Genomic DNA, 27,450 nt, shown 5'->3' with positions numbered 1-27,450 from the left:
TCAATTATGAGGGACTGGCAGCGTGCAGTCCACTACTTCAATCAGAAGTCATTTTGTTCTTTAACAGGGTTTGGGCTTTTTCTAATGCGATCTTGCTCTGGTTCAGACATTGTTCTTGAGGGTAAGTTAGCAGTATAGCACATTGTAATGAGAAACTTAAGGCCAGTAATTTTTTTTTTTTATAGCAACAAGTGAAGCGATAGACATTTTTTAAGGACTTTGACCATCTGGAAAAACAGAATTTTAGATGAATTCTTCAACAGCATGCAGTATTTAGAAGACTTTCAGAACTCAGGATGATGTGTACTGCACTGAGGTCTTCAATTTCTATTGTGTATCAAAACCAGAATGGGGATGTTTTTTATAGAGACATTTACCACGTAATAAAATAACAAGATACAAAAAGGCATTACCTAGTGAAAAGGCTAACGGTAAACGTTGCTGTATTCCCTGCAGGGTATCATGTGCCTTTCATGGTTTTACATCTGCAGTATGTTGTCTGTACTGTAGTTTAATGATCAGAATGAAAGAGTGGAATACAGAGTTGATTAGCATTTTCAAAAGGCTGTCATTAAGGTTCTGTGTTGCTGTGGGGAAGTGAATTTCTAGTGGAATGAATCATTTCAGTTCCGAGTCCTGCGTTTTCACAGAATTGTTTTTTTTTTTAATAACAACAAATATAAAGAAACACAAAGTTTACAAAAAAGGAAAAATTATATTTGCTTTTTAAATATGATTTAAATAGTCACATTTCCATTTATAAACAAACAATGCCCGGTCTTGTGAATGTGAACACTGAAATTATGCTAGAAAGGGGACATTGGTATATTGTTAAAGCTCACCTGCAGTTTACTACAGTAGCTGCATGAAAATTGTTCAAAACTTCAAATTGCCAATGTGGGCCACAAAACTTGTGTTATTTCTGTCTTAATGGGTTAAATAAAGATTCATATGCATGGCACTTTTCCAGAAATCCAGAAAAAAACAACAGGCTGAACCGTTATTATATAAAGAATGCATACTAGATAATTTTTAGGATCCCAGCAGCCTTGACTTCATACAATGTGTCAGAAAGATCTCTATGGAAACATACTGTCGAATGCATTGTCATAACATTTTTCAGGTTGAAGATTGGGTCATGAGAATAAATATCTGGCTGCTTGTGTCTTAAGGGGGTTTTGCTAGAAAATATTTTACACTACAGTACAGGAAAGGGGGAACTAAGTGGAGTCGGCAGTGATATTAATCATTGGTTATAGTCCTTGCAAAGTGGCAGAGGAAGAAATTACTGCAAATAGTTTAGTGACACTTAAAAGGGGTTCTAGCTAATAAAATATTGGTAAAGAAAGATCTGTCTTTTCAGGTAAGCCCTGCACTTCCTGAGTCCTTTCAGCCCATCACTTTCCCCTAACAATCAACGTGTCTGGGGTTAAAGGAAGTTGCACAGTTACAGGTCCTTTTGAGGGCAGTGATTCATTCTACAGTTGTTTGTTTTTTGTCCTGGGACATGCCCGTAGTGTTGGTTTCTGACTTGACAGCTGCATTACACCATACCAGAGTAGTCAGAAAACAGCATGTTACTGTCAAATCCGAATTATAAAAATAGGGATTTTGTAAGACAGCAACATTCGACATTATTGCAACGTGTTATTTGTGGTTCATTGTTCTTGCAAGTCTAATGGTATAATCATGTGATTACAGTACCTGCAAACCCAAATTTGCTAATTTAAATACAAACATCATTTGTATTAATGTGTATTATATGCATGCAAGCAAACTGCCACGTAACCTGTTCTGCTGTTCAGGTGATGCCCTTGTTTTTCCAGTCTCTTTCTTGCCTTGGTGGAACTCCTATCTCTCCCAGTGACCCTTGCTGACCTTTGTTCTGGTGAATCACAGTGACGCTGCATCCAAACAAGCTTAGCCTAAAACCAATGGGAATCTCTTCTGTCTCTGTTGGGATGATTAAAATGCTAGCCTATTCCTGGCACTCTGCTGAGGAGCGCTTTAAACATACAGCTGTATTGCATGTGCCACACTGAACCACAACACTGTATGTTTTGTGTAAAGTAAAGATATAGAAATACAAATACTATCATTATGATCGATTTTAAAAGATGATAATGCTATACTAGTAAGTGGTATGTTTAAGTACTTGATTCAAGGGTTTGAAAATTAAGAAATGTACTGTGTAAAGCTAACCTGAATCAGCTCTGTACAAGCAGACAGGCTTGCACAGAGACTTAATGCAGCTTTTATAGCAGGCACACATATGAAATACAATGAGGAAAAATAATGGAACTGTATACCATGCATTAAATCATGCTAACCTGCTCAGGTGCATACATGCATTCATTCTTTCACTACAGAACACCTCTAAAAGTATACCATTAAAGATCCTCAGATTCAGGTGAATCCAATGCATGAGCTCCTAATCGGGCTGCTATCATGTGACAACTTAGTATGTGCGTCACTGGAAACTCCGGTCCTGTAATGACAGTGTACAGTATAAAGCTGGTACTGAATCTCAAAGCAACAGCACAAACTCACAACCACTGCCTTCCCAATTGAGGGAAGCTACGATCTTACTGAGGTCCTCAGACCGGCTGAGAGATTGCCTGCAAAAGTAGCCGTCGCAGAGTTTGAGTGCCCATTTATAACATGACTGCAGATCTAGATCCCCTCTCATTGTAATTAACAGTGTTGACTCAGAAAAGGACTACTTGCTGTAGAAGCACACTATGACTCATATAGGGAGATTCCCCTTTCCTCAGAGAGAGTTCACTAGGGTTACTGGGATGAACAATAAGGGTAATAAATATGTTTAAAATATATATATATATATATATAATATATATATATATATTTTTTTAAACGTTTTGTTGTAACAATGCTGTGACAGAGAGAGAATGAATCTTGGTTATAAATCAACCTCCCGACCTGTGAGTTTGCTGTTCAAGGGAACAGAGTGCGCCGGACTGGATGGGCTGACAATTAATTCCAGGGGAGGTGGAAGTCGACCATCTAGAAAGGGGGCGGTGCCACGGTACACCAAGTCATCGCCCCAGAAGGGAAGCGATGTGGCAGCCGCGGGTTGGAGGAGAAACGGTTGCACTTGCTAACCAAGGGGGTGTGGCTAAGCGATCTGTTCCTTGTGTATGGCTGAGACGAACCTTAAAGGACCGAGAATAAAGTAACCGTGAGTGTTCAGTGTTTGTTTTGTTTTGTCGGATTCTAATTCTAATTTTGACGTTTGTAAGGCCAGCACCAACCCGGACAACACTTCACCATTGTACACCGATAAATTGTATTTTCACAACTTGCACGTAAACCACTCACTCTAGACTTGTGATCGTGTGTGTCTTTGTGTGTGTTAATACTTGTATTATTATTTCGGGACTGGACCCTGTTCTTTAGAAATAGTGCAATACACATTGCTGTGTATGGAATTATTCTTTGTGGTCACCAGACCAGGATTATAAAAATAAAACCCGTTTGGATCGTGAACTTTATTGTCTGTCTTCTGTGTCATAATCTCATCACCTCTACACCTGCGCACTGCAAGCCACTTTGCCACAAATGCATATCAGTACACATGGCACAGAAGTTTGTTAATATACAATACAAGTCCACAGGAGTGCACTCCATGATCAGTTTGTAAGTCACCATTCATTACAGTATTTGCAATGTGGCTGCTTCAAATGTGGTTTAGTCTGCGGTGCCATCTAGCAATGATGATGCATTTAAAAGGTGCTAAATCTAATTAATTTATTTTGTATTCTTTTTAGCACTGTAACCCCTGTAGCTCCCTTGTCTTCTGTTCAATATTTGTTTTGCTTGTATTTTGAATTTGGAATATGCAGATGTAGTTGCTGCTATTTCCTGGTACCCAATTACTTCTTGTGATAAAGTTGAACTTCACTCCAATGGTCCAGGATGAAGTAGTTTATAATGTGTGGTCCAGTGGTTAAAGAAAAGGGCTTGTAACCAGGAGGTCCCCGGTTCAAATCCCACCTAAGCCACTGACTCGTTTTGTGACCCTGAGCAAGTCACAACATCCTTGTGCTCCGTCTTTCGGGTGAGACGTAGTTGTAAGTGACTCTGCAGCTGATGCATAGTTCACACACCCTAGTCTCTGTAAGTCGCCTTGGATAAAGGCGTCTCTAAATAAAAATAAATAATTTCAAATTCTGAATGAACATAAAAATGGAAGAACCAAAAGTTTGTGAGTGGGGGTCCAGTAATACTGTTTAAAAAAGCTAACTTTAAAGCATTAGTTAGCATTTTCAATTTTTCTAAATGTGCTATCTTGTAAAAAAAAGAAAGATCAGAAGAGATTCTTTCAGTGCTATTTCCAGCATGGACAATGACAATATCTTGGTATTTTAATGTTTTGTTTACTCAATGTACATATTTTCCATTACAAATGATTAGTGGTTACTAGAACACACAGTATAATATAATACAAACATACTCTGTGTATTAATGTCGCTGGTGGATGACATCCCTCGCGCGTGCTGGGTGCAGCTTACAGTATTTTTAATTAAAGAATTTGCTGTATCTGGCACAGCATATTTGGAATTGTTTCAGTTAAAACAATGGGAATAGTTAGGCCTATAGGATTAACATTTTGAAGGTTTGCTTGCACAAGCTGAGGGTGATTTGACGCACAGAATCTATTCCCAATGGGGTCTGAATCTGAGCAACAGGGAAATCGCAGTGTATTGCGCATTGTGTATGGAGAGTGAGATGTCTTGATTCTAGTCATTGTGTTCCAGCATTTAGGTCGGCCAGGGTGTCCTCGGCTCACCGCGCACCAGCGACCCCTGTAGTCTGGCCGGGTGCCTGCTGGCTTGCCTGTAAGCTGCCCAGAGCTGCGTTTTCCTCCAACGCTGTAGCTCTGAGGTGGCTGCATGGTGAGTCTGAAGTGTGAAAAGAAGCGGTTGGCTGACGGCACACGCTTCAAAGGACAGCGTGTTTGTCTTTATCGCTCCCGAGTCAGCGCGGGGGTGGTAGCGGTGAGCTGAGCCTAAAAATAATTGGATATTCTAAATTGGGAGAAAATACAAAAAATAATGGGCAACTAGTAAATTTTAAAAAAATAAATAAAATAAAAAAAGACAAAAAGCTAAAGGCAGACTGGGGGGAAAAAAAGGTTGTGACATAGAAAGAAATGCGAATCCCAGTTGATGGGATGTTAAAACCTGATTTTAGATAATCGTGGTCATTTTTAATTCTCATCCAACCCTATTGCAGTGCTTTTGCATGCAGTTTCTGTTCAGTTTTCTGATTTGAAATGATGAAGGACACCTTGTCAGTAAGGGAATGTAACCCGCTGCAGCGGATTCATATCCATGTTTTTAAATCTTATTTTCTCGCAAAGTTACTGTCTTGATACTTTTATGGCTTCCTGAATTTTTCTGTTGAAGGAGGGCGTCTGAAGATAAACATGCCATGTGAAAATTATTTCCTCGAATGTGTTTTGAATGTAGCTTGTCGAGGTCTTTTTTGTATCTTGTGCAATGCATTGTATAGTAGCTCTAAATTTTGTACTTAGTCTTCTGTTCCGCACAGTCATCTGTTTGTAATGCCAGGCATTGGACATCATTTACTAAGCCTTTGCCTCTGTGCTGAATATAAAAGGAAAGAACCAGTGCCTCTTAAATTAATCAACATTATAGGAAAAAAGTGATTGTTTGCAGCTTTGTTTCTTTTACCTCTTCAGGATATTATTCTGTATTTCATATTTTTTTCTGCCATTGTTGCTTTGAAGAAAAAAAAATCAATTAATTACATTTGAAGCTATTTAGTCCTTAAAAATGCATTATTATATGTAGTTATTAAGTAAAATGGTATCTGATTTAGCGAAAGTGGATGTATACACAGAGCAGGGACACAAAACCAATACTGAATGGTTGCACATAATCTGCCGATTGCTGCTCTCGTAGAGTTTCGGTGTCATTTCCTGACAATCACAGTGAGGTGCTGACTGTGTATTTAAACCAGTTTCCTTTTGCAAATGGAATTGCAGATAACTTGGACCCGTGGTCTCTCGCTATGAGACAGCTTCTCTTGTACTGCCGTCTCAAACAGGAATTCAGATCTTGAACACTCCTCCAGCGGGAGTCTCTTTTCATCCACGCCCCCTTTTTATTCCCCTGTCTTTTGTCCTGCACTCAGGACTCAGATATATGTTGAATTCCTGTAGAAATTGCAATGGCAGTGACAGGCTTTTTTGTTTTCTGTCGGTGATTGGTGTAATTGCTACTTTTTAGGTTAATGACAGGCTTTTTTGTTTGTGTTGAAAGACATGCAAGTTTCTGAACCTCGCTAACCGTCAGGAAGCAGGAGAGGAAAAGGGAGGGACATGGAGCCTGCTGCAGAGTCACAAGGGGAACCTGAAAGAACTCTGGTGAGTTTGGACTCTCTGCTCTCTGTCTCTCTCGCTCTGTCTCTCTCGCTCTCTCTCTCTCGCTCTCTCTCTCTCTGCTCTCTCTCTCTCTCTGCTCTATTTGAAGCAGAAACTATGGACTTGAGAATTACTTGATGGTACAATGCAGGCTTGAGATTCTCGCCTTTTGTTCTTCATTTAAAGGTGAGAAATAAAAACCATGAAGAGAGTTATTATTTAATCAATATTATTTTATTTTTTGAGGAGTACAGAAAAATAACTGCTGCCTTTTTATTACATGTTGTACCTTTAAATTTAGGCAGCAAAATGAAATAAAAATCCACAGTACATGTTCCTAGTATTTCATATCTTACCTGTTTAATATCCTGTTGTGTGTTTTCAGTCATTACGTAATGTTGCGCTGTGCACTTAACCCCATTAATAAAGCTGCATCATCTTTGTTAAATATCTCCTGATCTCTATTGCTGAATCCTTAATGCTACAAGGAGCAGACATACATACAGTAGCCTCCCAACAACGGTTTACAGAATACTGGAATGCAATCTTCTAGCTTGGGTGTACAGTAGAGGGTGTATGAACTACAGTACTGTACATGCAGTGCTGTTGATCACCCTGCCACTGTGTGTAATAACAGCCTTCCCTAATTTAAGTTATATTGTTGATGGGCAGCTTGATTTTTATATTTTTTATACCTCCAATATCCATGTCTCACAGTCTAGCAATAAATGATAATCCATTTGATCTCTTTTCTGACAGTATGACGGGTATTCATCGCTCAAGATGATTAGGAGTATGGGTTTTCTTTCTCTGGGGGTTTTACCAGAGTGACCGAAGGTTACTGCTGCGTGCTGTAGTGTAGGGATCTAAAATGGGGGGCATCACTCTTTACACAGAACCGTGTATGCATTTGTTATGAATCTTGCTGTAAAATGATTTAGCATTAGTTCTGGAGACGGTCAGATTCTGGAGATACGGGGGTGTCTGTCTCTCAGTCCGTTCACCCGTCTGTGTGTCGCACTTACATTTTCGCATACGCCTGGAGAAACACTTTAAATTGGGATCAAACTTTTCATTAAATTGCCGTCCAAATGTTTTTGATTTCAGTTTTGAGTCCGTGGAATGATCCGTAGCTCTGCTGTTTTAATAAAAGCTAGACTTTTTAAATGGGATATGTAATGCGCTGTAATGTGCTTTTGCATGTGGTGCGCCAGACAGCTATTGATTTTGAAGGTGATAGGGGAAAGGTCAAGCGCTGTACTGTCAATGCAGTACATTTCAATAGGTGGCACTGTGGTACTGTGCATGCCAGAAAATCAAACGGTGACATCTGTCACTGTGACAACGGGAGACATCACCGGTTCACAGAAAAAAACAGGAAACTCAGTTTGATGTGGATGCAAGTTTTCAGATGTGTGTTGTTTGATGTTCAGTAAGCTTTTACACCTGGTGTATTTCAGCAGTCGGTTTTCACAAGTTTATTTTTACCATATGAGTTGATGTTTGCATTATAATTTTAGTATTTCAGTCTTTTTTTCTGTTCAGCCTTTTAAAATCTTTCTGTAATCTGCAATTGGGTGTTTAAATAAAAATCTGTATTTTGTGTTTCATTTACTTTTATGAGGGTAGCACACTACTTTAAATTGTATTTAAGCTTACAGTTTTTAAACTAAACTAACCACAGTACCTCCCTGAAGATCAGTTCCTCTGTGGTAAGGTGTAGACAGACTGATGGAGTGGTCTGGGTGAAAAACAACATGATATCTGGTAAGACACTAGGTTAAAGACATCTCTGTTAGCAAGCCTTGTTTTCAGGTTGTCTTTTACTTCCTGGTCATTTCACCAGGAGAGTGAACTTGTCCCCACCCCTACTGTATATAGTGAATCAAAGATTTATGAAAATATTTTGTCAGCTACTACCACTTTAAGTGATTTGTTGGAAATCTAGCCACAAAGCTGTGATATGGTCTTTTATCATTTTTACCGTCACAACCTACCATGTTGTAACACGCGTTGCACTCAGTCTGAGTCATGCGGGCAATTTATATCTGTGTTTACATGAGTCACTTAAACAGACATATGGGCCAATATATTAAACCAAAGGTGGAACTGCATTGGCACAGCCGATAACTGGGTAAACATTGAAACCAGGCCTCCCCTGCATTAGATCAAACAGTCCTACAGAAAAGGAACAGAGCAGGATTAATTAAATGGCACAGGGCTTGACATTTGGGGTCTGATGCTGATATTTGTATATTTTTTTCCTGTAGTTCAGCAGTGTTGAGCCTTGCCCCCCCCCCCCACCTTAATCTGCTTGCATGGTGAGGTCGGTGAGATTGGATTGACAGATTAGTCCATGCTCTTTTTTTGTATTCCAATTCGATGAGGTCACTTGTAACGCTGTATGTCAAAGAAACCACATAAAAATGTAAACCCCTTTCAGGTTTTTTTTTTTTTTTTTTTTTTTATTAAGCATGTTGCTGTTGAACGAGAAAAGCTGCCCTTTTTAGATGACATTTTTGTATTATTATGATTCCGGTAAGACTAAATCTCAAGAAATGCACAGTTAGCAGACTGTCCTAAATTCTTCAGTGCCTCAATATGAAACATAGAAGAAACATTAAAGCCCTGGCCGGAGGATTCGCAAGCTGTTCCCAGCCCTAGTGCATTTCAGATCCGAGTGCTAGAAAGCATTCTGGGGTTTAGCGCTGCAGATTTAAAAATGTGCCATGATGTTTATTTAGTGTGCTGTATGTGAGGAATGTTAAAGTAGCACGCCTCTGGCATTTAAAGATCTTATGCAGGAGGGATTTTGAAAGCCCCCACAACGGAACTGGATGGTCAATCATTTATGGTATTCTTCACAATTAGACTAAAAAAAGAAGAGCCCCCTTTTTCCTTTTTCAGGTAGAGAACACTCACTGCCTCATGCAAGTGAGGGAGAGTAAGTGCAAGGTCACTGTATTCCCCTTTGCAAGACAATGCAGACAAGCAGAGCTGCTCTGCAGAGTGTCACACTTGAAGAAAGATTTTACACTGTGAGTGAGTGTATTTGTAAAAGGAAAATGACAGGAATGGAAATACGACTCCTTTCGCACAGCGGTTTGATCCATTCCTGGTTTTACTCTTAGTTTAGTAAGACACATCTGAGCTTGTTACCTGTACACTGGCTAATCAAGCTCGTATTCAAATCTGGAATGGGTGCAACTGCTATGCAATCGGAGTCTTATTGCCATCCCTGTAATTGGTCCTAATTTAATATTTAAACAGAGGCAGTATTTGGGTCTTGATATTTAATAAACCCTGTTATCTATAGGCTATAAATAGAAAGGTAGTGAGTATAAAAAATATTGCAATTAAGCATGCTATAGTTTGTCTTTTAAATTACATACAGGTATACCTTATGTGTAAATTTTTCTTCTCTAATATTTTTCAGCTGATGGATTGAAACAGTATGTGTATTATTTTACTTTTCTCCCAGGGGCATCTAACAGTTCTGGAGTTACAGTACCATAAATAATTTGTAAGGCGGAAGAGGCAGAGTTATTACAAACAAACAATACAGTTGTGTTCATATTGCGGGGACTCATCTTAAAAAATATATACTTATCTTGCAGTCTATGAGAAAAATGGTTATTCATTTAGACAGTGTTTGACACAAAATAGCGGTTCCTGGCCCATTTGTTATGTGAAGGATTTCACCTGGAGTAAGAAAAGTACATTTGCTGTTTATTACTGTAATAATAAAGACCCTTTTGTTTTCAAAAGAACTCTATTCTGTTTCTTCACCAATATTATCTCACCTTGTGTATATATACATAATTGTATGATGCATAAGTCCTTTATTTTTAGTTAAAATAGGCTAAGCAGCCACAGGAATACTGGAGAAAAAACATTTACTGTATACAATTGCAGTTAACAATTTTTATTTTTTCAAATTAGCCTTGTTACAAATACTGCAAATGAAATAATAATAATAATAATAATAATAATAATAATAATAATAATAATAATAATTTGTTATATAAGTATATAATGGACCACAAATAATTAAAACAGTCTTTATTTAAAACCTAGAACATAACATGTAAAACGCAATTATGTAACAGATCAACTATAATCAAACAGTGCAGAGAAGAGGTTTCACAGATCTCTTTTTTCCACAGTGCTAGAGAGACAGTTTTCACAGACAATGCCAGGTGTGAGGTGAGGCTTGCGCCGGGGCAGGTGTACGTTCATTGTTCTGGGTAAATTCTTGCGAGGGGTAGAGGTTGGGGGTGAATGGTCCTGGTTGCTGCCATGATGGGGGTTGCACAAACCTTGGTTTGCCAGACCTGCCACTATTTCTCGGTATATGTATTTATTTTGTGTTTCTGCTTAGAGTACACTCTGGATTTGAGTTTCGCCCCACAACGCTATGACATATATATATTCTGTGTTTTTAAGCTAATCATGGGTACAGTCCAAATATTTATTTAAGCATGTTTGAAACTAAACCAATAACTAAGTGGTTTAACAATAAAACAACGGGGAAAAACACAATCCAGGATAGTTTTTGTATACATTTTTTTTTTAAAGAATAATTATCACCGATATACTCAAATATTATGCCTTTGTTTCTTTGACATCCACCGTAGTCTGCACCTGTTTAACAAAGCAAAAAAGTTATCGTCAAAAGTTTACATAGCCCAATGTATGGCATATTTGGGGTATGTACACTTTTGACGACAACTTAATAATAAAACGTAGATATTTACAAATACTCACTAATACAAACAGTTAATAAATTCAAATCTTCAGGACACTTGTGTCTCAAGTCGTTCTTCTCTTTTTGTGACGCTGCAACGGCACTGCAGCTTCTTCCTGTTTAGATTCTGTGGGGGAGGAGCCGAGTGGTACTAAAGTTGGGTGAGTTTACACAGCCTTTCAAACGGACCTAAGATGGTGCTGAGCCTCGTCTTTAGTTGGCCGTTTTTAGGATAGCTGAGAGTCGGCCGTGTGCGTTTACACTGCAGAAAAAAGACCTGAGACGGCCCAAAGCCGTCCTAAAAACGGCCAGTGTATTATTATTATTATTATTATTATTATTATTATTATTATTATTATTTATTTCTTAGCAGACGTCCTTATCCAGGGCGACTTACAGTCGTAAAGAAATACATTTCAAGAATCACAGTGCAAGTAATAATACAATTAAGAGCAAGATAAATACAATGATGAATACAATGACTTTAGTTCAAGCAAGTACAAGTGTGACAAAATACAATTCAATAATACAGCAGATAACAGTGTCAGTGATAGTTACATCAGGATATAATTAAATACAAAATACTACAGATTAAACACTTGGCAGATTATAGTACTATAGGATTAAATGCAGTAAAATAGGGGGCAGATAAGAGCACGTAAAGCGCATTTAAGGAAGGGTGATATGTGTCCCAGGGGAAAAACTGAGGAGTTCTACAGGTGCTTTCTGAAGAGGTGAGTCTTAAGGAGGCGCCGGAATGTGGTCAGGGACTGGGCAGTCCTGACATCTGTAAAAGGCATGTCGTATGCAGACAGGCTAAAAGAATTGAATCTATTCAGTCTTGAACAAAGAAGACTACGCGGCGATCTGATTCAAACATTCAAAATCCTAAAAGGTATAGACAATGTCAACCCGGGGGACTTCTTTGACTTGAAAAAAGAAAAAAGGACCAGGGGTCATAAATGGAGATTAGATAAAGGGGCATTCAGAACAGAAAATAGGAGGCACTTTTTTACACAGAGAATTGTGAGGGTCTGGAACCAACTCCCCAGTAATGTTGTTGAAGCTGACACCCTGGGATCCTTCAAGAAGCTGCTTGATGAGATTCTGGGATCAATAAGCTACTAACAACCAAACGAGCAAGATGGGCTGAATGGCCTCCTCTCGTTTGTAAACTTTCTTATGTTCTTATGTTCTTAAGAAAGTCATTCCACCACTGCGGGGCGAGGATGGAGAAGGAGTGGGCTCTGGAGGCAGGGGAGCGTAGAGGAGGTAGAGCCAGTCTTCTAGTGCAGGCGGAGCGGAGAGGTCGAGTGGGGGTGTAGGGAGAGATGAGGGTCTGGAGGTAGCTGGGTGCAGTCTGGTCAAGACATCTGTAGGCTAGTACAAGAGTCTTGAACTGGGTGCGAGCGGTGATCGGGAGCCAGTGGAGTGAGCGGAGTAGTGGAGTTGCATGGGAGAAGCGAGGCAGAGAGAACACCAGGCGAGCAGCGGAGTTCTGGATGAGCTGGAGCGGACGGGTGGCGGACGCAGGGAGGCCAGCCAGGAGGGAGTTGCAGTAGTCTAGGCGGGAGAGTACCAAGGCCTGGACCAGGAGCTGGGTGGCGTAGTTGGTGAGGAAGGGTCGGATTCTTCGGATGTTGCTCAGGAAGAATCGGCAAGTGCGTGTCAGTGGAGATGTGCTGGGAATAAGAGAGGCATGGGTCCAGGGTGACTCCGAGGTTCTTAGCGGAGGAAGAGGGAGAGAGTGTGGTAGATTCCAGAGGAACAGAGATAGAGAGATCAGAGGAGGGGGAGGGGGAGGAGGAGGGGAAGAAAAGGAGGTCAGATTTAGAGAGGTTGAGTTTGAGGTGATGTGAGTGCATCCAGGAGGAAATAGCAGACAGACAGGTAGAGATACGGGAGGGGATGGTGGAGTCAGAGGTGGGGAAGGAGAGGAAAATCTGAGCATCATCAGCATAGAAATGGTATGAGAAACCATAGGATGCGATGAGGGGACCCAGGGAGCGGGTGTAGAGAGAGAAACTCACTATAAGGTGAGTGCTGTATGGGGAAAGGCCTAGCCTGTTCTGACATTTGCATTTGTAACCTGAACCAAGCTTCAATACAAATCGTATGCTAAATGCTCAGTTCTAGGAAGAAAGAAAAAAAGGAAAGGAAGCCTTTGTCATATCGTGTGCCTGGATTCAGTCTCATTGTGCGTTGACACCACTGTCATTTCCACAAACTACTGTGCTGTGGTTCAAGGCAGACCAGTCCGTACAGTAAAGCCAGTTTGTGGTACACATGATCTAGAAAGTAAACCCCAGAGCAGACAGGTTTGTATCATGGAAGAGCTCAGGAGACCCCAGCCTGTGAGAATTATGATATCAGCATCAATTAATGAAAGGATTTTCTTTTCCGAACTCTCAGAACAATCCCTTTTTTATCACCAAACTAACTACAGATTCAGAGTATACTATAGGAGTTGGTAGTTTGCTTTTGGGGGAGTATGAGTCAGTAGTTATCAGTACTATATTATACAAAGACAGGCCCATAGAGTAGACAATTACCTTCATAGTGGTTAAGACCACATAGCTCCCGCTGTACTGTTTATGAGTGGAAACAGGTGAAGTCTTGTCCTGTGTTGAAGGCTTGACCCGTCATGGACGAGAGTTGTTCTTTCCAGTGGTGGCTATTCTGCAAACCTTGCCATTCCAGGAGCAACACGGGCCCTGTCCTGGACACGGGGTGAGTGCAGCTGCTGGGTTAAGGGATGGGCCAGTTGCACAGGCACCCAGTAATATGGCCCTTGTGAAGTCACCTATACTGTGCTGCTGCTCCATGGCTGCACACAACTGTCATAGAGCTTCTAAGCATTATAAATATGACTATCAATATTGTTCCAGTCGATCACATGATCTGTCTTTTCAAAGATACATTTCCCTGCAATTTTCACACAAAAAAACCCAAGCAAACTAAGCATGCTGGCTCTAATCAATGGTTATTTATAGTAGAGAACAAAGTGGTTGTAAGAGATGTACCGGTGAAAAGGCTGGATAGTGATTAAAGTGTTAATTTATCTGTGTAAATTACATATCCACTTCCTTCATTTCCTGCTGGGCTGTCAAATAGTATTTCAGTGCTGTATTACTGTGTGTTGTAATATTCTTTTAAGACTCTTTAATACCAGATAGGTAAATCCCTTATTTAAATGCTTTATCAATAATTGATGTCAGTGTTTTTTAGATCTACTTTAAGTGCAGTATAAATGTGCATTCTACTTTTTGTACGCAAGAGTTGTGGTCAGCCATACTAGACAGTGACTGGTGATAAGAGTTGTGCGTAATGGAAAAATAAAATGCAGCGACCTTTATAATGTCTTCAAAAAGCAACAGTTTAGGATAGAGATCTCTAAATTAGTTTAAGCCACTGCTAATTGCTAGTCCTATATTTAATATAGTCAACAGCTTATTTTTAACTAAGCGAGTAAGAAAACCAATTAATCTTGAAAGCCGTCGCAGTGTAACACATTTTTTTTTTGTAATTAATCCTACTGCATACTTTATGGTGAGGTGTTATGTGTAGGTAGATTTATACTTTTGTAGATTTGTTCCATCTGTATCCAGTAATGATTTTTTCTTGTACAAGTTGTTTTTTCCATTTAAAACCCAATTACTGCTTTATGAAGTCTTGCACAGTCTTTCTGGCTTTCACTCCCAGCTGATTTGATAGTCTCATCATGATAGTTCACAGACATCTGCATTGCAAAGATGTTCTGTTTAGATACCTGCAGAGAGAGACTGGAGGTTTTCAAACAGTACAAAGGCTTATCAGAAGCTAGGCATGGAAAGGGAGGATCTTAATGCTTTATTATAGGATTTTAAAACTTAATTTTAAAAATTCAGTTTTGTCTCATAAACAGATGCTTTTTCACATTTAAAAGGGAAGAATTAATTGTATTTTTAAAAATATTTAGCTTTGAGTGGGGGCGAAACATTGAGGTGAACCATCTAATTGCAAGAATTTCCTAAGAGACACCTGTATGATTGTATATCAAGCAAAAAAGCACAAGAGTTTAATTAAAAAAAGGAAACAGAACAGTTTGAAACACCTCTGGTTGACCTCGAAAGAACCAACAATAACTCTGAAGTTTCAGAAACAGGCTCTTCTTGCCTGCTGGAAACAGCACTGTAAAACCTAACATTGAAATTACAAGGTGGAGCATTAAAAGCCCTGCAGGATTCTGATAACTGTATACGTTTCTAGCTTACTGTTTGGTGTTTTCTACCACAACAGGGGAAATTACTGTAGGCTGCCTATTCCACATGTTGGTTCAGAAATAGCCAGTGCACCAGGCTGTCAGAGAGAGGAGACTGGTTACCAGGCAGGCTGGGTGTGAGAGAGATCGAGAGAGATAGATTGAGAGAGAGAGAGAGAGAGAGAGAGAGAGAGAGAGACACGCCCTCCTCTGCTCCCCGGTGGGCTTCCTGTGTGTGTCAGCTTTCTCAGACAGGTTTCTCATCACTAGAGCAGCGCTGCCTTGGCCACAGAGGGGTCACAGCCTGCTTGAGAAGCACCGCAGAGCATGTGGAGAGCACCGGGCTGGGGGAGCACAGCTTTACAAGAGAGGCTTCCTGTTGATCTGATGTAGACACCGAAAGAGCATTGAGAATTGGCGTATATATAATATACAGTATGTATGTTTTTACTTTGCGACCGTTATTCCTAAAGGCTATACAGTACTATAAGTCGATTGATTTGGCTGTCGGAAAAGGCAACATACTAGACTAGGTTTGATTGATGATGTATGTTCAGTAAAGTGTTGAGGTGAAGCTATAGGAAAGTCAAGTTGACTAACAGCTTCTTTAGTAATGAAAGGCATCAGCTGAAATGAATGTGTGTCCGTCTTTTATTTTATTATTGTTTTTCAGTTTTTAATAAGTTTAGGTCATTCGTGTTTGAAAATTATCTTTATAATGTAATTTTGTCTTTTGTCCCAGGGACATGGACCTAGGTGATACTTATGTCTAATTTTCCCAGAGTTTGAATCCTAATTAGGTAGTAACATACGTTTATACAATGTGATGTACAAACCAAACAAGCATAATATTTAATGTATTATGTTTCTGTAACTTGTCTTGTCGAGGACAGCATTTATTTATTTATTTATTTATTTATTTATTTTCTAACTGTTCCTTGACTTAAGCACAATACACCCACAGCTGAGACATCTTGTGCTTTTACCTGCTGTAGTAAAACAAGCATTATTTGTCAGTGCTGTCATTAATTACCAAGTATGGACTGATTTCTCAAGGATTTATTATTACGCGTTGCTTTGCAGGATTGAATGCAACAGTTGTGTGTTTATTACTGCAGCCCCGAGGGCCCCTTTGACAATTAGATGTTGATCAGAAAGGTATTTTATCCCTAGGAGAGGAATTTAAAACAAATCAATACATTCGAGCACAGCACTTAAGAGAACTGCAAATCAAAGTAGGGCCTGTTTCCAAACACTTGGCATAATTGAAACAGTTGGCCGGAATTCATCCAAATGAAGGCGGTAATCAAATTTATCATTTCTCAATAAGATGCATTTACAAAATACAGTAGTGTTTAAATGTAGACACGCTTCTAGCTGGTGGTAAAATGTATTTTACGGTACTATTTATACTTTTTCAAGTTATTTTTGTATACTGTACATTAATTATTCACTGTTTTGTTTGAATGATGTAACTGTGTGTGTGTGTGTGTGTGTGTGTGTGTGTGTGTGTGTGTGTGTCTGTTGTCCCCCCAGGGTTTTGAAAGGAGAAAATGCATCTCGGGGGTATATCCGGAAGTTATAAATACATAAATAACATTGGAAGCAATTATAATTAAAAAAAATATAATAATAATAAGCAAACAAAAATGTTGTAATTAGATAGGGACCATCCGATGCACAACGCAATGTGTTCATCTTTTTTTCCAGGAGATATTATCATTCAACTTCTGAATTTTTATTTTATGAATAAATAAAAATACAATTGTTCCCTCGTTATTAACAAATTCACAGTTCGGCCATGTCGACAGTAAATTGTTGTGCACTATACTTTTTTTTCGTAAAAGGGACTTTAACTAATTCACATATATTTCTTGACTTTATTTATTTATTTATTTATTTTATGTACTATATAAGCCAGATAGTATAATATAGAGGGAGCACTGTATTTTGGAGCATGTTCAGTTTTACTTTAGCACGTTAAGTAGACATTAAATTGACACATTTGTATTGTTGAACTCCAAGCACACCCTGCAGTGTTTTTTCTTTCTTCTCAGATTTTATTTGCACTGTTATATTTTTTGTGTAGCTTTAGGGTTTATTCTTCATAAAGTATTCCAGTTTTAAATTTAAAAAGGCCCAGGATTTAATGAAAGCACACTATTGGTTGCTGATTCGTTTGAAAAGCAGTGTGCTAAATATGCTCCAAGACCGAGGTGAATGCATACATTACATACAGACTGACTGATCCTCTGAGCAGCGAAGAGTTTCTTATCAAGAACAACATGGCACAGTAAAAACAACAACAGTGCATTGTTCTTAATACTGTCAACTGGCGTCTCAAAACCCAGAGCAAATTGTGCTGAGGCCATCTTACTGTTGTGTGTTTTAAGATGTTTCAGTGTATGGTAATATTGAGAGCATGGCTTTTTTTTTATTTTTTATTACCATCTCCTTTCCCTGCTCTCTTGTGACCCTAAGCGACTCCCTCCTGTCGTGCTTCTCTTTCACTCATCTCCCTCCTTTCTTCCAGTAATCCTTCACTATTGAAATGGTGACGGTGCTTTTCATGTGTGAGCCGCTGCTATTCAATAGGACTGTGGTCTGTTCCCCTCTCTGCAGACCTGGAGGGCGCCATTCTTACCCTTTCAGCTTTTATTTACATGGGTTGTCCCTTAGATGTAGCAGATCTTCTGCTGCATTAGAATACAGTGCTGTCAGAACACACACAGGCTGGTTGCGTTGTTGAGCTGTCATCCACAGACTGCATTGAGGGTCAGCAGCCATTTACTGTGTCGCTCAATTAAAAGTATTTGCATAGAGAGGAAAGTGCTGTGTGAACAACATTGGCTAACTCCACTACTGGACAGTTAGCTTTTTCCCATGAATGATGAAGTGTTTTTGTGGATATTAAAGCCAAACCTTTCTATATTTTCCTCAGCTGTGGACGAGAGCGGGCGTAAATCATTCAGATCTTCACTGTGTGACAAATTCTTTAGGACTTGTACCTACTGTAGGCCACCGTTTGACAGAAAGCGGCATAGACTCCACAAGATGCTTTAATATGTTGCTTGTGGTGATTTATTCGAAGCAAAACACAACTCTACCCTCAAGCAAATAGACCTCTGAAACTTTGCTATTCCTTAACACATCAATTACCTTTATAGCGGAGGGAAATTATCCCCAAAACATGCACTGTATAATAGAACCTTGTTGAGAAAAATGTGTTCAGTTAACACCAGCAGCAGCTTCGATTTATATAGAGTGCCTTATCATGTGCAGACCTGCACATCTCAAGGCGCTTTACACAGTTTAATAATATATATATCATCATGTAAGAATAAATCATGGATTTGAATGTAAACAATAACAAGTAGTTGTCATGCCGTCAAAAACCTATAAATTCCTCCAATGTTTTGATTCAAACACAGGCTCCCTTGAGAGAGATATGTACAACATATCGAAACGTTGGGCAGCTGGCTCTTTGAGCTAATATATATATATATATATATATATATATATATATATATATATATATATATATATATATATATATATATATATATATATACAGACGTGCTCAAATTTGTTGGTACCCCTCCACAAAAAATGAAGAATGCATAATTTACTCTGAAATAACTTGAAACTGACAAAAGTAATTGGCATCCACCATTGTTTATTCCATATTTAATAGAAATCAGACTTTGCTTTTGATTTTTTATTCAACATAATATTGTAAATAATAAAACAAATGAAAATGGCATGGACAAAAATGATGGGACCGCTAACCTAATATTTTGTTGCACAATCTTTAGAGGCAATCACTGCAATCCAACGTTTTCTGTAGCTCTCAGTGAGACTTCTGCACCTGGTAACAGGTAGTTTGGCCCACTCTTCCTGAGCAAACTGCTCCAGCTGTCTCAGGTTTGATGGGTGCCTTCTCCAGACTGCAAGTTTCAGCTCTTTCCATAGATGTTCGATAGGATTCAGATCAGGACTCATAGAAGGCCACTTCAGAATAGTCCAATGTTTTGTTCTTATCCATTCTTGGGTGCTTTTAGCTGTGTGTTTTGGGTCATTATCCTGTTGGAGGACCCATGACCTGCGACTAAGACAGAGCTTTCTGACACTGGGCAGTACGTTTCACTCCAGAATGCCTTGATAGTCTTGAGATTTCATTGTGCCCTGCACAGATTCAAGGCACCCTGTGCCAGGCGCAGCAAAGCAGCCCCAAAACATAACCGAGCCTCCTCCATGTTTCACTGTAGGTATGGTGTTCTTTTCTTTGAAAGCTTCATTTTTTCGTCTGTGAACATAGAGCTGATGTGACTTGCCAAAAAGCTCCAGTTTTGACTCATCTGTCCAAAGGACATTCTCCCAGAAGGATTGTGGCTTGTCAATATGCATTTTAGCAAATTCCAGTCTGGCATTTTTATGTTTTTCTTTCAAAAGTGGAGTCCTCCTGGGTCTTCTTCCATGGAGCCCACTTTCGCTCAGAAAGCGACGGATGGTGCGATCAGAAACTGACGTACCTTCACCTTGGAGTTCAGCTTGTATCTCTTTGGCAGTTATCCTTGGTTCTTTTTCTACCATTCGCACTATCCTTCTGTTCAATCTGGGGTCGATTTTCCTCTTGCGGCCGCGCCCAGGGAGGCTGGCTACAGTTCCATGGACCTTAAACTTCTTAATAATATTTGCAACTGTTGTCACAGGAACATCAAGCTGCTTGGAGATGGTCTTGTAGCCTTTACCTTTACCATGCTTGTCTATTATTTTCTTTCTGAGCTCCTCAGACAACTCTCTCCTTTGCTTTCTCTGGTCCATGTTCAGTGTGGTGCACACAATGATACCAAACAGCACAGTGACTACCTTTCTCCATTTAAATAGGCTGAATGACTGATTAAAAGATTGGAGACATGTGTGATACTAATTTAAAGAAACTAATTAGTTTGAAATATCACTATAATCCAATTATTTATTATCTTTTCTAAGGGGTACCAACAAATGTGTCCAGGCCATTTTAGAATATCTTTGTACAATAAGCAATAATTCATCTTTTTTCACAGCTTCTTTGCTTTATTCTATGACATACCAAAGGCATGCAAGTATATATGATAAAATAGCTTTCAATTTCATCACTTTTCAGGAGGAATGAAGCATTATTTCAATGAGCTGTAAGGGTACCAACAAATTTGAGCACGTCTGTGTGTGTGTATATATATATATATATATATATATATATATATATATATATATATATATATATATATATATATATATAATACATATGAGACATCATGAGTTGAAAAAACACCTTTGCAGTTATGTTGTTCTAAAACTTAAATAAGCGTCTCACCTGATTTACAAAGGGGTTAGTAATACCTGCACAACATCATCCATGAGAACAGGAAAAGAGAATGTAATTATCTGTGAACAATGGACTCTGAAATAGAACATTTACCTTCAGCCAGAGCATAAGGTCATGACATCACTTTAGAGACCTGGTACAAGACTGAGCCTGCCTTGCTTGCACAGTGTCTCTTGTCTCATTCCTTTGTTTTGAATCTGTTGAAGAATAGGTCAGTAGGTACAATAGGTTCTGCTGGTCTGGCACTAACCTGCTCTTGGTCTTCTTAGTAGTGCAGTCGACCATACAAGCACTGTGTTTTGTGCTGACAGGGATTGTACAAGCTGTCTAATATTTGACACAGAAGACAACTTTAAGTGTTTTTCATTCGACCATAGTGCTTTACCCAGCGGTGACGTTACCTAATGATGCGTCCTGTACCGGAGTGGTTAACAAGCACAATTCCTTTTTCTTTTTAACTTGGATTATCAGGAGGGCTGCTCAGTATTTGGGAATACTGTGGAATGACTTAAAGGTACTGTACTGTAGCATTTCTGTATTTTTCTGCCAGTTTCTTATTTGTGTGTGTTCTGAGCTGAATGCGTGTTGGTGCTGCCTGCTTTAGAAAACCTTAAAAAGTCATGTTGTAGAGTGCTGTGTTGGACCAGTTTGCACTACTGGTTTGAGCAGAGGACTGTTCCTGGAAGTCCTGGGTTAGATTATCGGCTCTGCCACGGATTTGTCTCACAAGATGTATGTAGAAATGTAAGTGTGACATACAGACAATGGGACAGGCGGACAGACAGCCTCCATACAGGCCCAGATTAACACACAATAATATGCTCTAAAGAAGGTTAGCAACTTTCATCACTTGGACAAGCAAATCTTTAGCTAACTAAAAAATGATATACAGTCAGATGGACAGCCAGATAGCCACCTTATAGCACACAATTATGAATTTGTGCTAATGATCCTTAGCAAGTTTTGGCACAATTGGACAAATAGTTCTCTAGATATTTGGAAAACAGCAGGGGATAGATAAAATGGAAGACTGTTTTAATTTGAGTTGTAACTGGAACGGGAAAATGAAGTATGGGGGAATATATTAGGTGTGGACCAACTTGAGCGAGAAGACTTTTCTCTCCAGTGTTGTATCTTCAGAGATGATTTCGAAGTGAGGACAATGTATTGGAAATTAAAAGCTCCGCTTTACAAGGAGTCATGAAAACAGTAGGAAGCTCAGTCCTGCTTTGAAAATTAGATAGATGTATATCTCTCAAGGGTCTTGTATATTGTACAGGTTAAGTAACATCAAAATGAAATTGAAATTATGTAATTGATATAGACAATTGCTCTAACCACTCGAACAAACTACTTTTTTTATTTATTGTTTTATTTTTTGCTCTTTTCTGTTCTCAAGGATTTGCTGTAATTAGAATGGCTTTGGAAGGAATATTCAGATATGTTGTGAAGCGCTGCAGTGAGGAATGAACAGTAAACATGCATGGTAACTAGATCCCCTCATGCGGATCAATCACATTTAACACGGTGTAAGTGAACTGATTCAAGTCCAAACGAGGAGGCTTGCAGGTTAAGCCAGGAGATTCTGTTATTTAACTTTGATACTAACTTGTCTGATGTCCATTAACCATTTACTGCACCACCCCTTGCAAGTCACAATAAAGGTGCATGATTTTGAATCTTTTTAAATAGCCAATGATTTACTGTGTGTAATATTAGACATTGTGTAAATGACGACTAAGGAGTACACAACTCAGGTGTTCATCATTAACTCTTCTAGGACTCACTAACTACACTAGCACAACTACCTGCTGTATAAGTAGACCTGCCTCCACTGTTTGTTTTCAAACAGACACTCCCGAAGGAGCACGCACTGGTGAGCAGTACCGTTATCTATATTTCCTTCTTCAACAGGAGCCCTATTCAAAATAACACAAGGCATGGTTGTGCTTCTGCATCTCCAGTATCAATTTTTTGAAACCACACACACTATGAAGTACACTCCGAGTGTTTGTAATTACCTGTGTTACTGCTACATGGAAATACAATTTCAAAACCATAAAAGAACAACTGATCAGTATGCAAATCCCTAAACACATGGTGAACCAAAAAAACCCTAAAAACACCAGCACTCAAACATGGTTGTTTTCTGGGTTGTGCTAGATTAGAGGTTTATTTTTAACACCACTTAACAGTTAGTGTGTGAAAATATCCTCCTTTTTAGCTTCTGCTACACCTCTGCACAATATGTCCCCCAGAGACATGAATTTTCATATTTTAATGAGACATATGCATAGCTTGTTAACAGTGTTTTGTTGCACTGTAAATTTGATACGGACATTAGTGGCTGACATTAGTTATTGTCACAGTAATAAATGTGAGTTACTGTACTCTCAGGCACTGGGGCTGCTGGAATGTAGGTCGCGATGACTGCTGTCTAGAGTGTGAAGTTTGTAAAGTTTTCCCTTCAAATCTAAATGTATACTGCGGATTTCAGCATACATTAAAGATGGGAGCAGCACTGGCAGACACTATTGCTAAACGTAACTGCAGGTAGGTCTCGAAGTTAAACACCCCAGCGTTGAATATAACCCTGGGGTTCGATGTCCGCACAGCTTGGTCTCTGTTGAGTTAGCTCTCCTGCAGCACATATCTGACACGAACTTCCAACGAGGAGAGTTTAGGAGGTTGAAAATGGAAATAAACAACTGTTAAAACTTTGGAGTAAGTGATTAAGTAGATAATTTACAATGATACTATAGGCCTAGATAAAAATGCTTTTTTTTGTTGTTGTTGCTTTCAGTTAATTATTTATGTTTTACACAGCACTAACTTTTTTTTCAGGAAAGCCTTGCAAAATTGGGAAAAAATATGCTAGACTGGAGCCCCATTTATTACATTTAACAATGAACAACACAACTTATTTGGCTTTTGTAAACATTCTGTGGTGGTTTTGGTTAAAAACAAGAGATTAAGACACCATTTTTTTTTTTAATAACCTCAACCCTGTCCCAAAAGGAATACATTGAGGTTAACTATGGAACACTGGAGAAAGAATTTGCTCAACACTGGCTCAATGAGTTGTACTTTAGCCTCTATTGTAGCTTCCAGTGGGGTTATTCCAGCTGGGTTGGCTTAGGCCCACGGAGGGCAAGGGATAGGGCCAAGTTGGATAGAGGCTGAGCTGGGATTTGAAACCTAGAGTCTCCTGGAACTTAATCTTGTTGCCTTACCTACTGTATCACAGTGGTCCAAATTGTGATCATATTATTTTTTTGACAATAAACTAACTCCAAAATGTAGTTTTAAAATAAAATTCAAATTGAGTTGTTCCAGTTTCTTGATATTTTATTCAGATGTTTATTCTACACTGCAAAAATTAAAGAATGTTTTTTGTAGTTATTAATTTATTTTATATGTAAATTAGGTTGTAATCGTGATTTATTGTAATTGTTTTCAGCCATTGAAATTTAAAAGAAAATTTAATTATTCTGCAGCTCTACTATTGGGGCTGTTTTAGATTAATGCAACTGCAAACAAACTCTAAGCTACTTCAGATAAACGATAAGAGTCCTTGGCTAGCAAGCCATGTTTATTCAGGGTTCTCTACTTTCGCTGAATAAGGAGCATTCTGCTTTTTTGGAATAAAAAAAAAAAATCGAGTTTTTTAAACCTGGTTAGAATGTATTATTTGTAATTTAATACATCTGACAAAATACAATGCCTTTCTTTGTACTGTTTTGTCGTGCTTGCTTTCAGGTTCACATATTAATCTGCTTTTTTGTTGCCCAGTCTCTCTTTCATCTTCCATCAGAAACACTGACTTTGAGGTCATTCATCTCCTGAAGGTTTTTCAGAATAATCAATATGTGGCAAATAGACTTCCCCTAGCTTTCTACAAAAAGTACAGAGTGATTTATTACACTATTAAACGAAGATTTTAAAATCTCTTGCAGACTGTAATTACACTGTAGAGCAGCCTGCCCTTCGCTCCATGCTGGTCTGCTGGTATCTGAGCCCCCCAGCTCTGTGGGGTGGAGGGCCCTTTCTGAGAATCTTGAACTTGTGTGTCATTCACCTGCCCACACTGGAGCTTCAGGGAAGCAGGATTGCACAGCACAAACTGGAAAGAAGCAAAGGAAGCAGGGAGGACCGCAAATGGGTGCGGAACAGCATGATCGCACGGGATGCTGGCTGTATTGTGCACCGTCTTGAGAGCCTTTACAAAGTTAGGAAGGTGTATTAAAACAAACTGCAAAATTATTATTATTATTATTATTATTATTATTATTATTATTATTATTATTATTATTTATTTCTTAGCAGATGCCCTTACTCAGGGTGACTTACAGTTGTATACAAAAAAATACATATCAAGAATTACAGTACAATTAAGAGCAAGATACAAAATACAATGACTTCAGTCCTAGTAAGAGCAAATACAAAACACGGTACGATTTGATATCGGGGCAGTTCAAGAGCAGATAACAGTGTTGATAATTACATCAGGGTTAGATACGAGTGCAAGTGAAATACAAGATATTACAGATTGGATTAAGTGCAGGATTAAATACAGTAAAATAGGGAGCAGATAAGTGCAAGTTAAAGTGCATTAAAGGCAGAGTGCTATATTGTCCAGAAGGGAAGAGTTGACTTTTACAGGTGTTTGAAGAGGTGTGTCTTGAGGAGACGCCGGAAGGTGGTCAGGGACTGGGCAAGAGTACAAGAGTCTTGAACTGGATGCGAGCAGTGATCGGGAGCCAGTGGAGTGAGCGGAGCAGTGGAGTATTGTGGGGGAAGCGAGGCAGCGAGAACACCAGGCGAGCAGTGGAGGTCTGGATGAGCTGGAGCGGACGCAGTGAGGCCAGCCAGGAGGGAGTTGCAGTAGTCTAGGCAGGAGAGTACCAGGGCCTGGACGAGGAGTTGCGTGGAGTAGTTCATGAAGAAGGGTTGGATTCTTCGTATGTTGCTCAGGAAGAATCGGCAGGTGTGTACTAGAGTGGAGATGTGCTGGGAGTAGGAGAGGCAGGGGTCCAGTGGTCCAGGGTTACTCCAAGGTTCTTGGCTGAGGAGGAAGGAGAGAGTGTGGTAGATTCCAGAGGAATGGAGATGGAAAGATCAGAGAAGGGGGAATATGAAGAGGGGAAGAAAAGGAGGTCAGATTTAGAGAGGTTGAGTTTGAGGTGATGCGAGTGCATCCAGCAGGTAGAGATATGGGAGGGGATGGTGGTGTCATGGGGAAGGAGAGGAAGAGCATCATCAGCATAGAAATGGTATGAGAAACCATAGGATGTGATGAGGGGGCCCAGGGAGCGGGTGTAGAGAGAACAGGAGAGGACCCAAGACTGATCTTTGGGGGATTCCTGTTGAGAGGGGGTGAGGTGTGGAGGTTGAGCCGCGCCAGGTTACCTGGTAGGAACCTGGCCTGCTCATTATACAGTATGGCAATGTATTGTTAACGCACATGTTCATTGTGGAGTTCAGCGTGACAGTCAGAGCCCAGTTTTATTGGCAGCTGCAGCATGTGTGCAATATTGACAGAAGCTTTTGTGTGTTACAATAGGTTAGCCGCATGTTTTAATATTGAATATGGATAGCCTTGTGTGCTGTTCTGTGTGTTATCCTACCAGGTCTGTTTATTAAGCTACCCCCCCCCCCCCTTTGTTTACCCATATACTATAAATACAACTGTTCTTTCATAAAAAAGAATAGTACTGAAACGCAAGTCCTATTCTCAATCCCATGCGATTGAAAGAATGCTGATTAATTGAATTCAGTGGGGTAGTCCCGCTGTATTTGTGACTTAGGCCCGATATTAGGAAGTGAGCTATTCTGTGTAATGGCTGGAACCACTGTGCATGTGGGAGTCATATGACTATAGTTTCTTGGCGCAACTTTGTAAGTCACTGATCTTTTACTGGTTACTTCTACACATCTTTATTGATATGGACCTCAAAACAAGATCTATATTTTTTCTAGTTACTAGACATTGATTTTTTAAATGTATTTATTTAGTAAAGTCCTACACAATGTATTCTTTACTCCTGGGATATTTTTCTATTTTAATGTGTTACATATTGTAAGTTCTTGCTGCAAAATAAAGGCACGCACACGGGCCACGCCCCCTGCCCCTGGTGCTATGCCGTCTCTGCCTGTGTTCAGAGCAATATAATGGCTTTTATTACTTTTTGAAAAACAAACGAATATTCGAATGAGTATTTAAATTGAGTGAATATCTGAACATGAATATCCACTGTTCGTCCCAGCACTAATATAAGTAACCTTTTTGAGGCATACCATAATATGTACTGTGTTTTGTATTTGCTCTTATTAGGACTGAAGTCACAGTGTCTTGCTCTAATTGTACTGTAATTCTTGATATGTATGTTTGTATACAACTGTAAGTTGCCCTGGGTAAGGGCATCTGTTAAGAAATAAATAATAAAATAATAATAAATAATATGTAGATAATCTATAAGGAGATTTATTTTAACCCTAAGAGGCTCCTTGTGAGGAAGTCTGTTATACATAAATACAGTGCTTGCCATTCATCTGGTTTTATATTGCACAGTTCCTAGGAAGAAAGAGAGACGTGGTTACATTTAGAAAATACACTTATTACACTGTGTACTAATAATTTAGCAGCCTGCTGTGATATTTTAATGCTCTCCTGGATGCCTTGTTTG

The 27,450-nt window shown here is 39.2% G+C and overlaps 1 protein-coding gene across 5 annotated transcripts in view; it reads left to right on the top strand.

Annotated features, from left to right (window-relative positions):
- LOC117419609 (oxysterol-binding protein-related protein 8-like) overlaps nt 1–27,450 on the top strand; it is a 98,209-nt gene that overhangs the window by 19,565 nt on the left and 51,194 nt on the right. For 2 of the 5 annotated variants that reach the window (XM_034032516.3, XM_034032518.3), the window contains exon 2: nt 6,309–6,412. The exons of 2 other annotated variants lie outside the window; for them this stretch is intronic. In XM_034032516.3, coding sequence (XP_033888407.1) covers nt 6,368–6,412 — 45 coding nt within the window. In that variant the 5' untranslated portion in view covers nt 6,309–6,367. Of the gene's footprint in view, nt 1–6,302; nt 6,413–27,450 lie in introns of those variants that run through there. One more of the 5 variants, XM_034032519.3, reaches the window with a different exon arrangement.

The sequence above is a fragment of the Acipenser ruthenus genome, chromosome 14, assembly GCF_902713425.1.
Source record: "Acipenser ruthenus chromosome 14, fAciRut3.2 maternal haplotype, whole genome shotgun sequence".
Classification (NCBI taxonomy): Eukaryota; Metazoa; Chordata; class Actinopteri; order Acipenseriformes; family Acipenseridae; genus Acipenser; species Acipenser ruthenus.
This window is presented reverse-complemented; position numbering and strand designations above follow the sequence as displayed.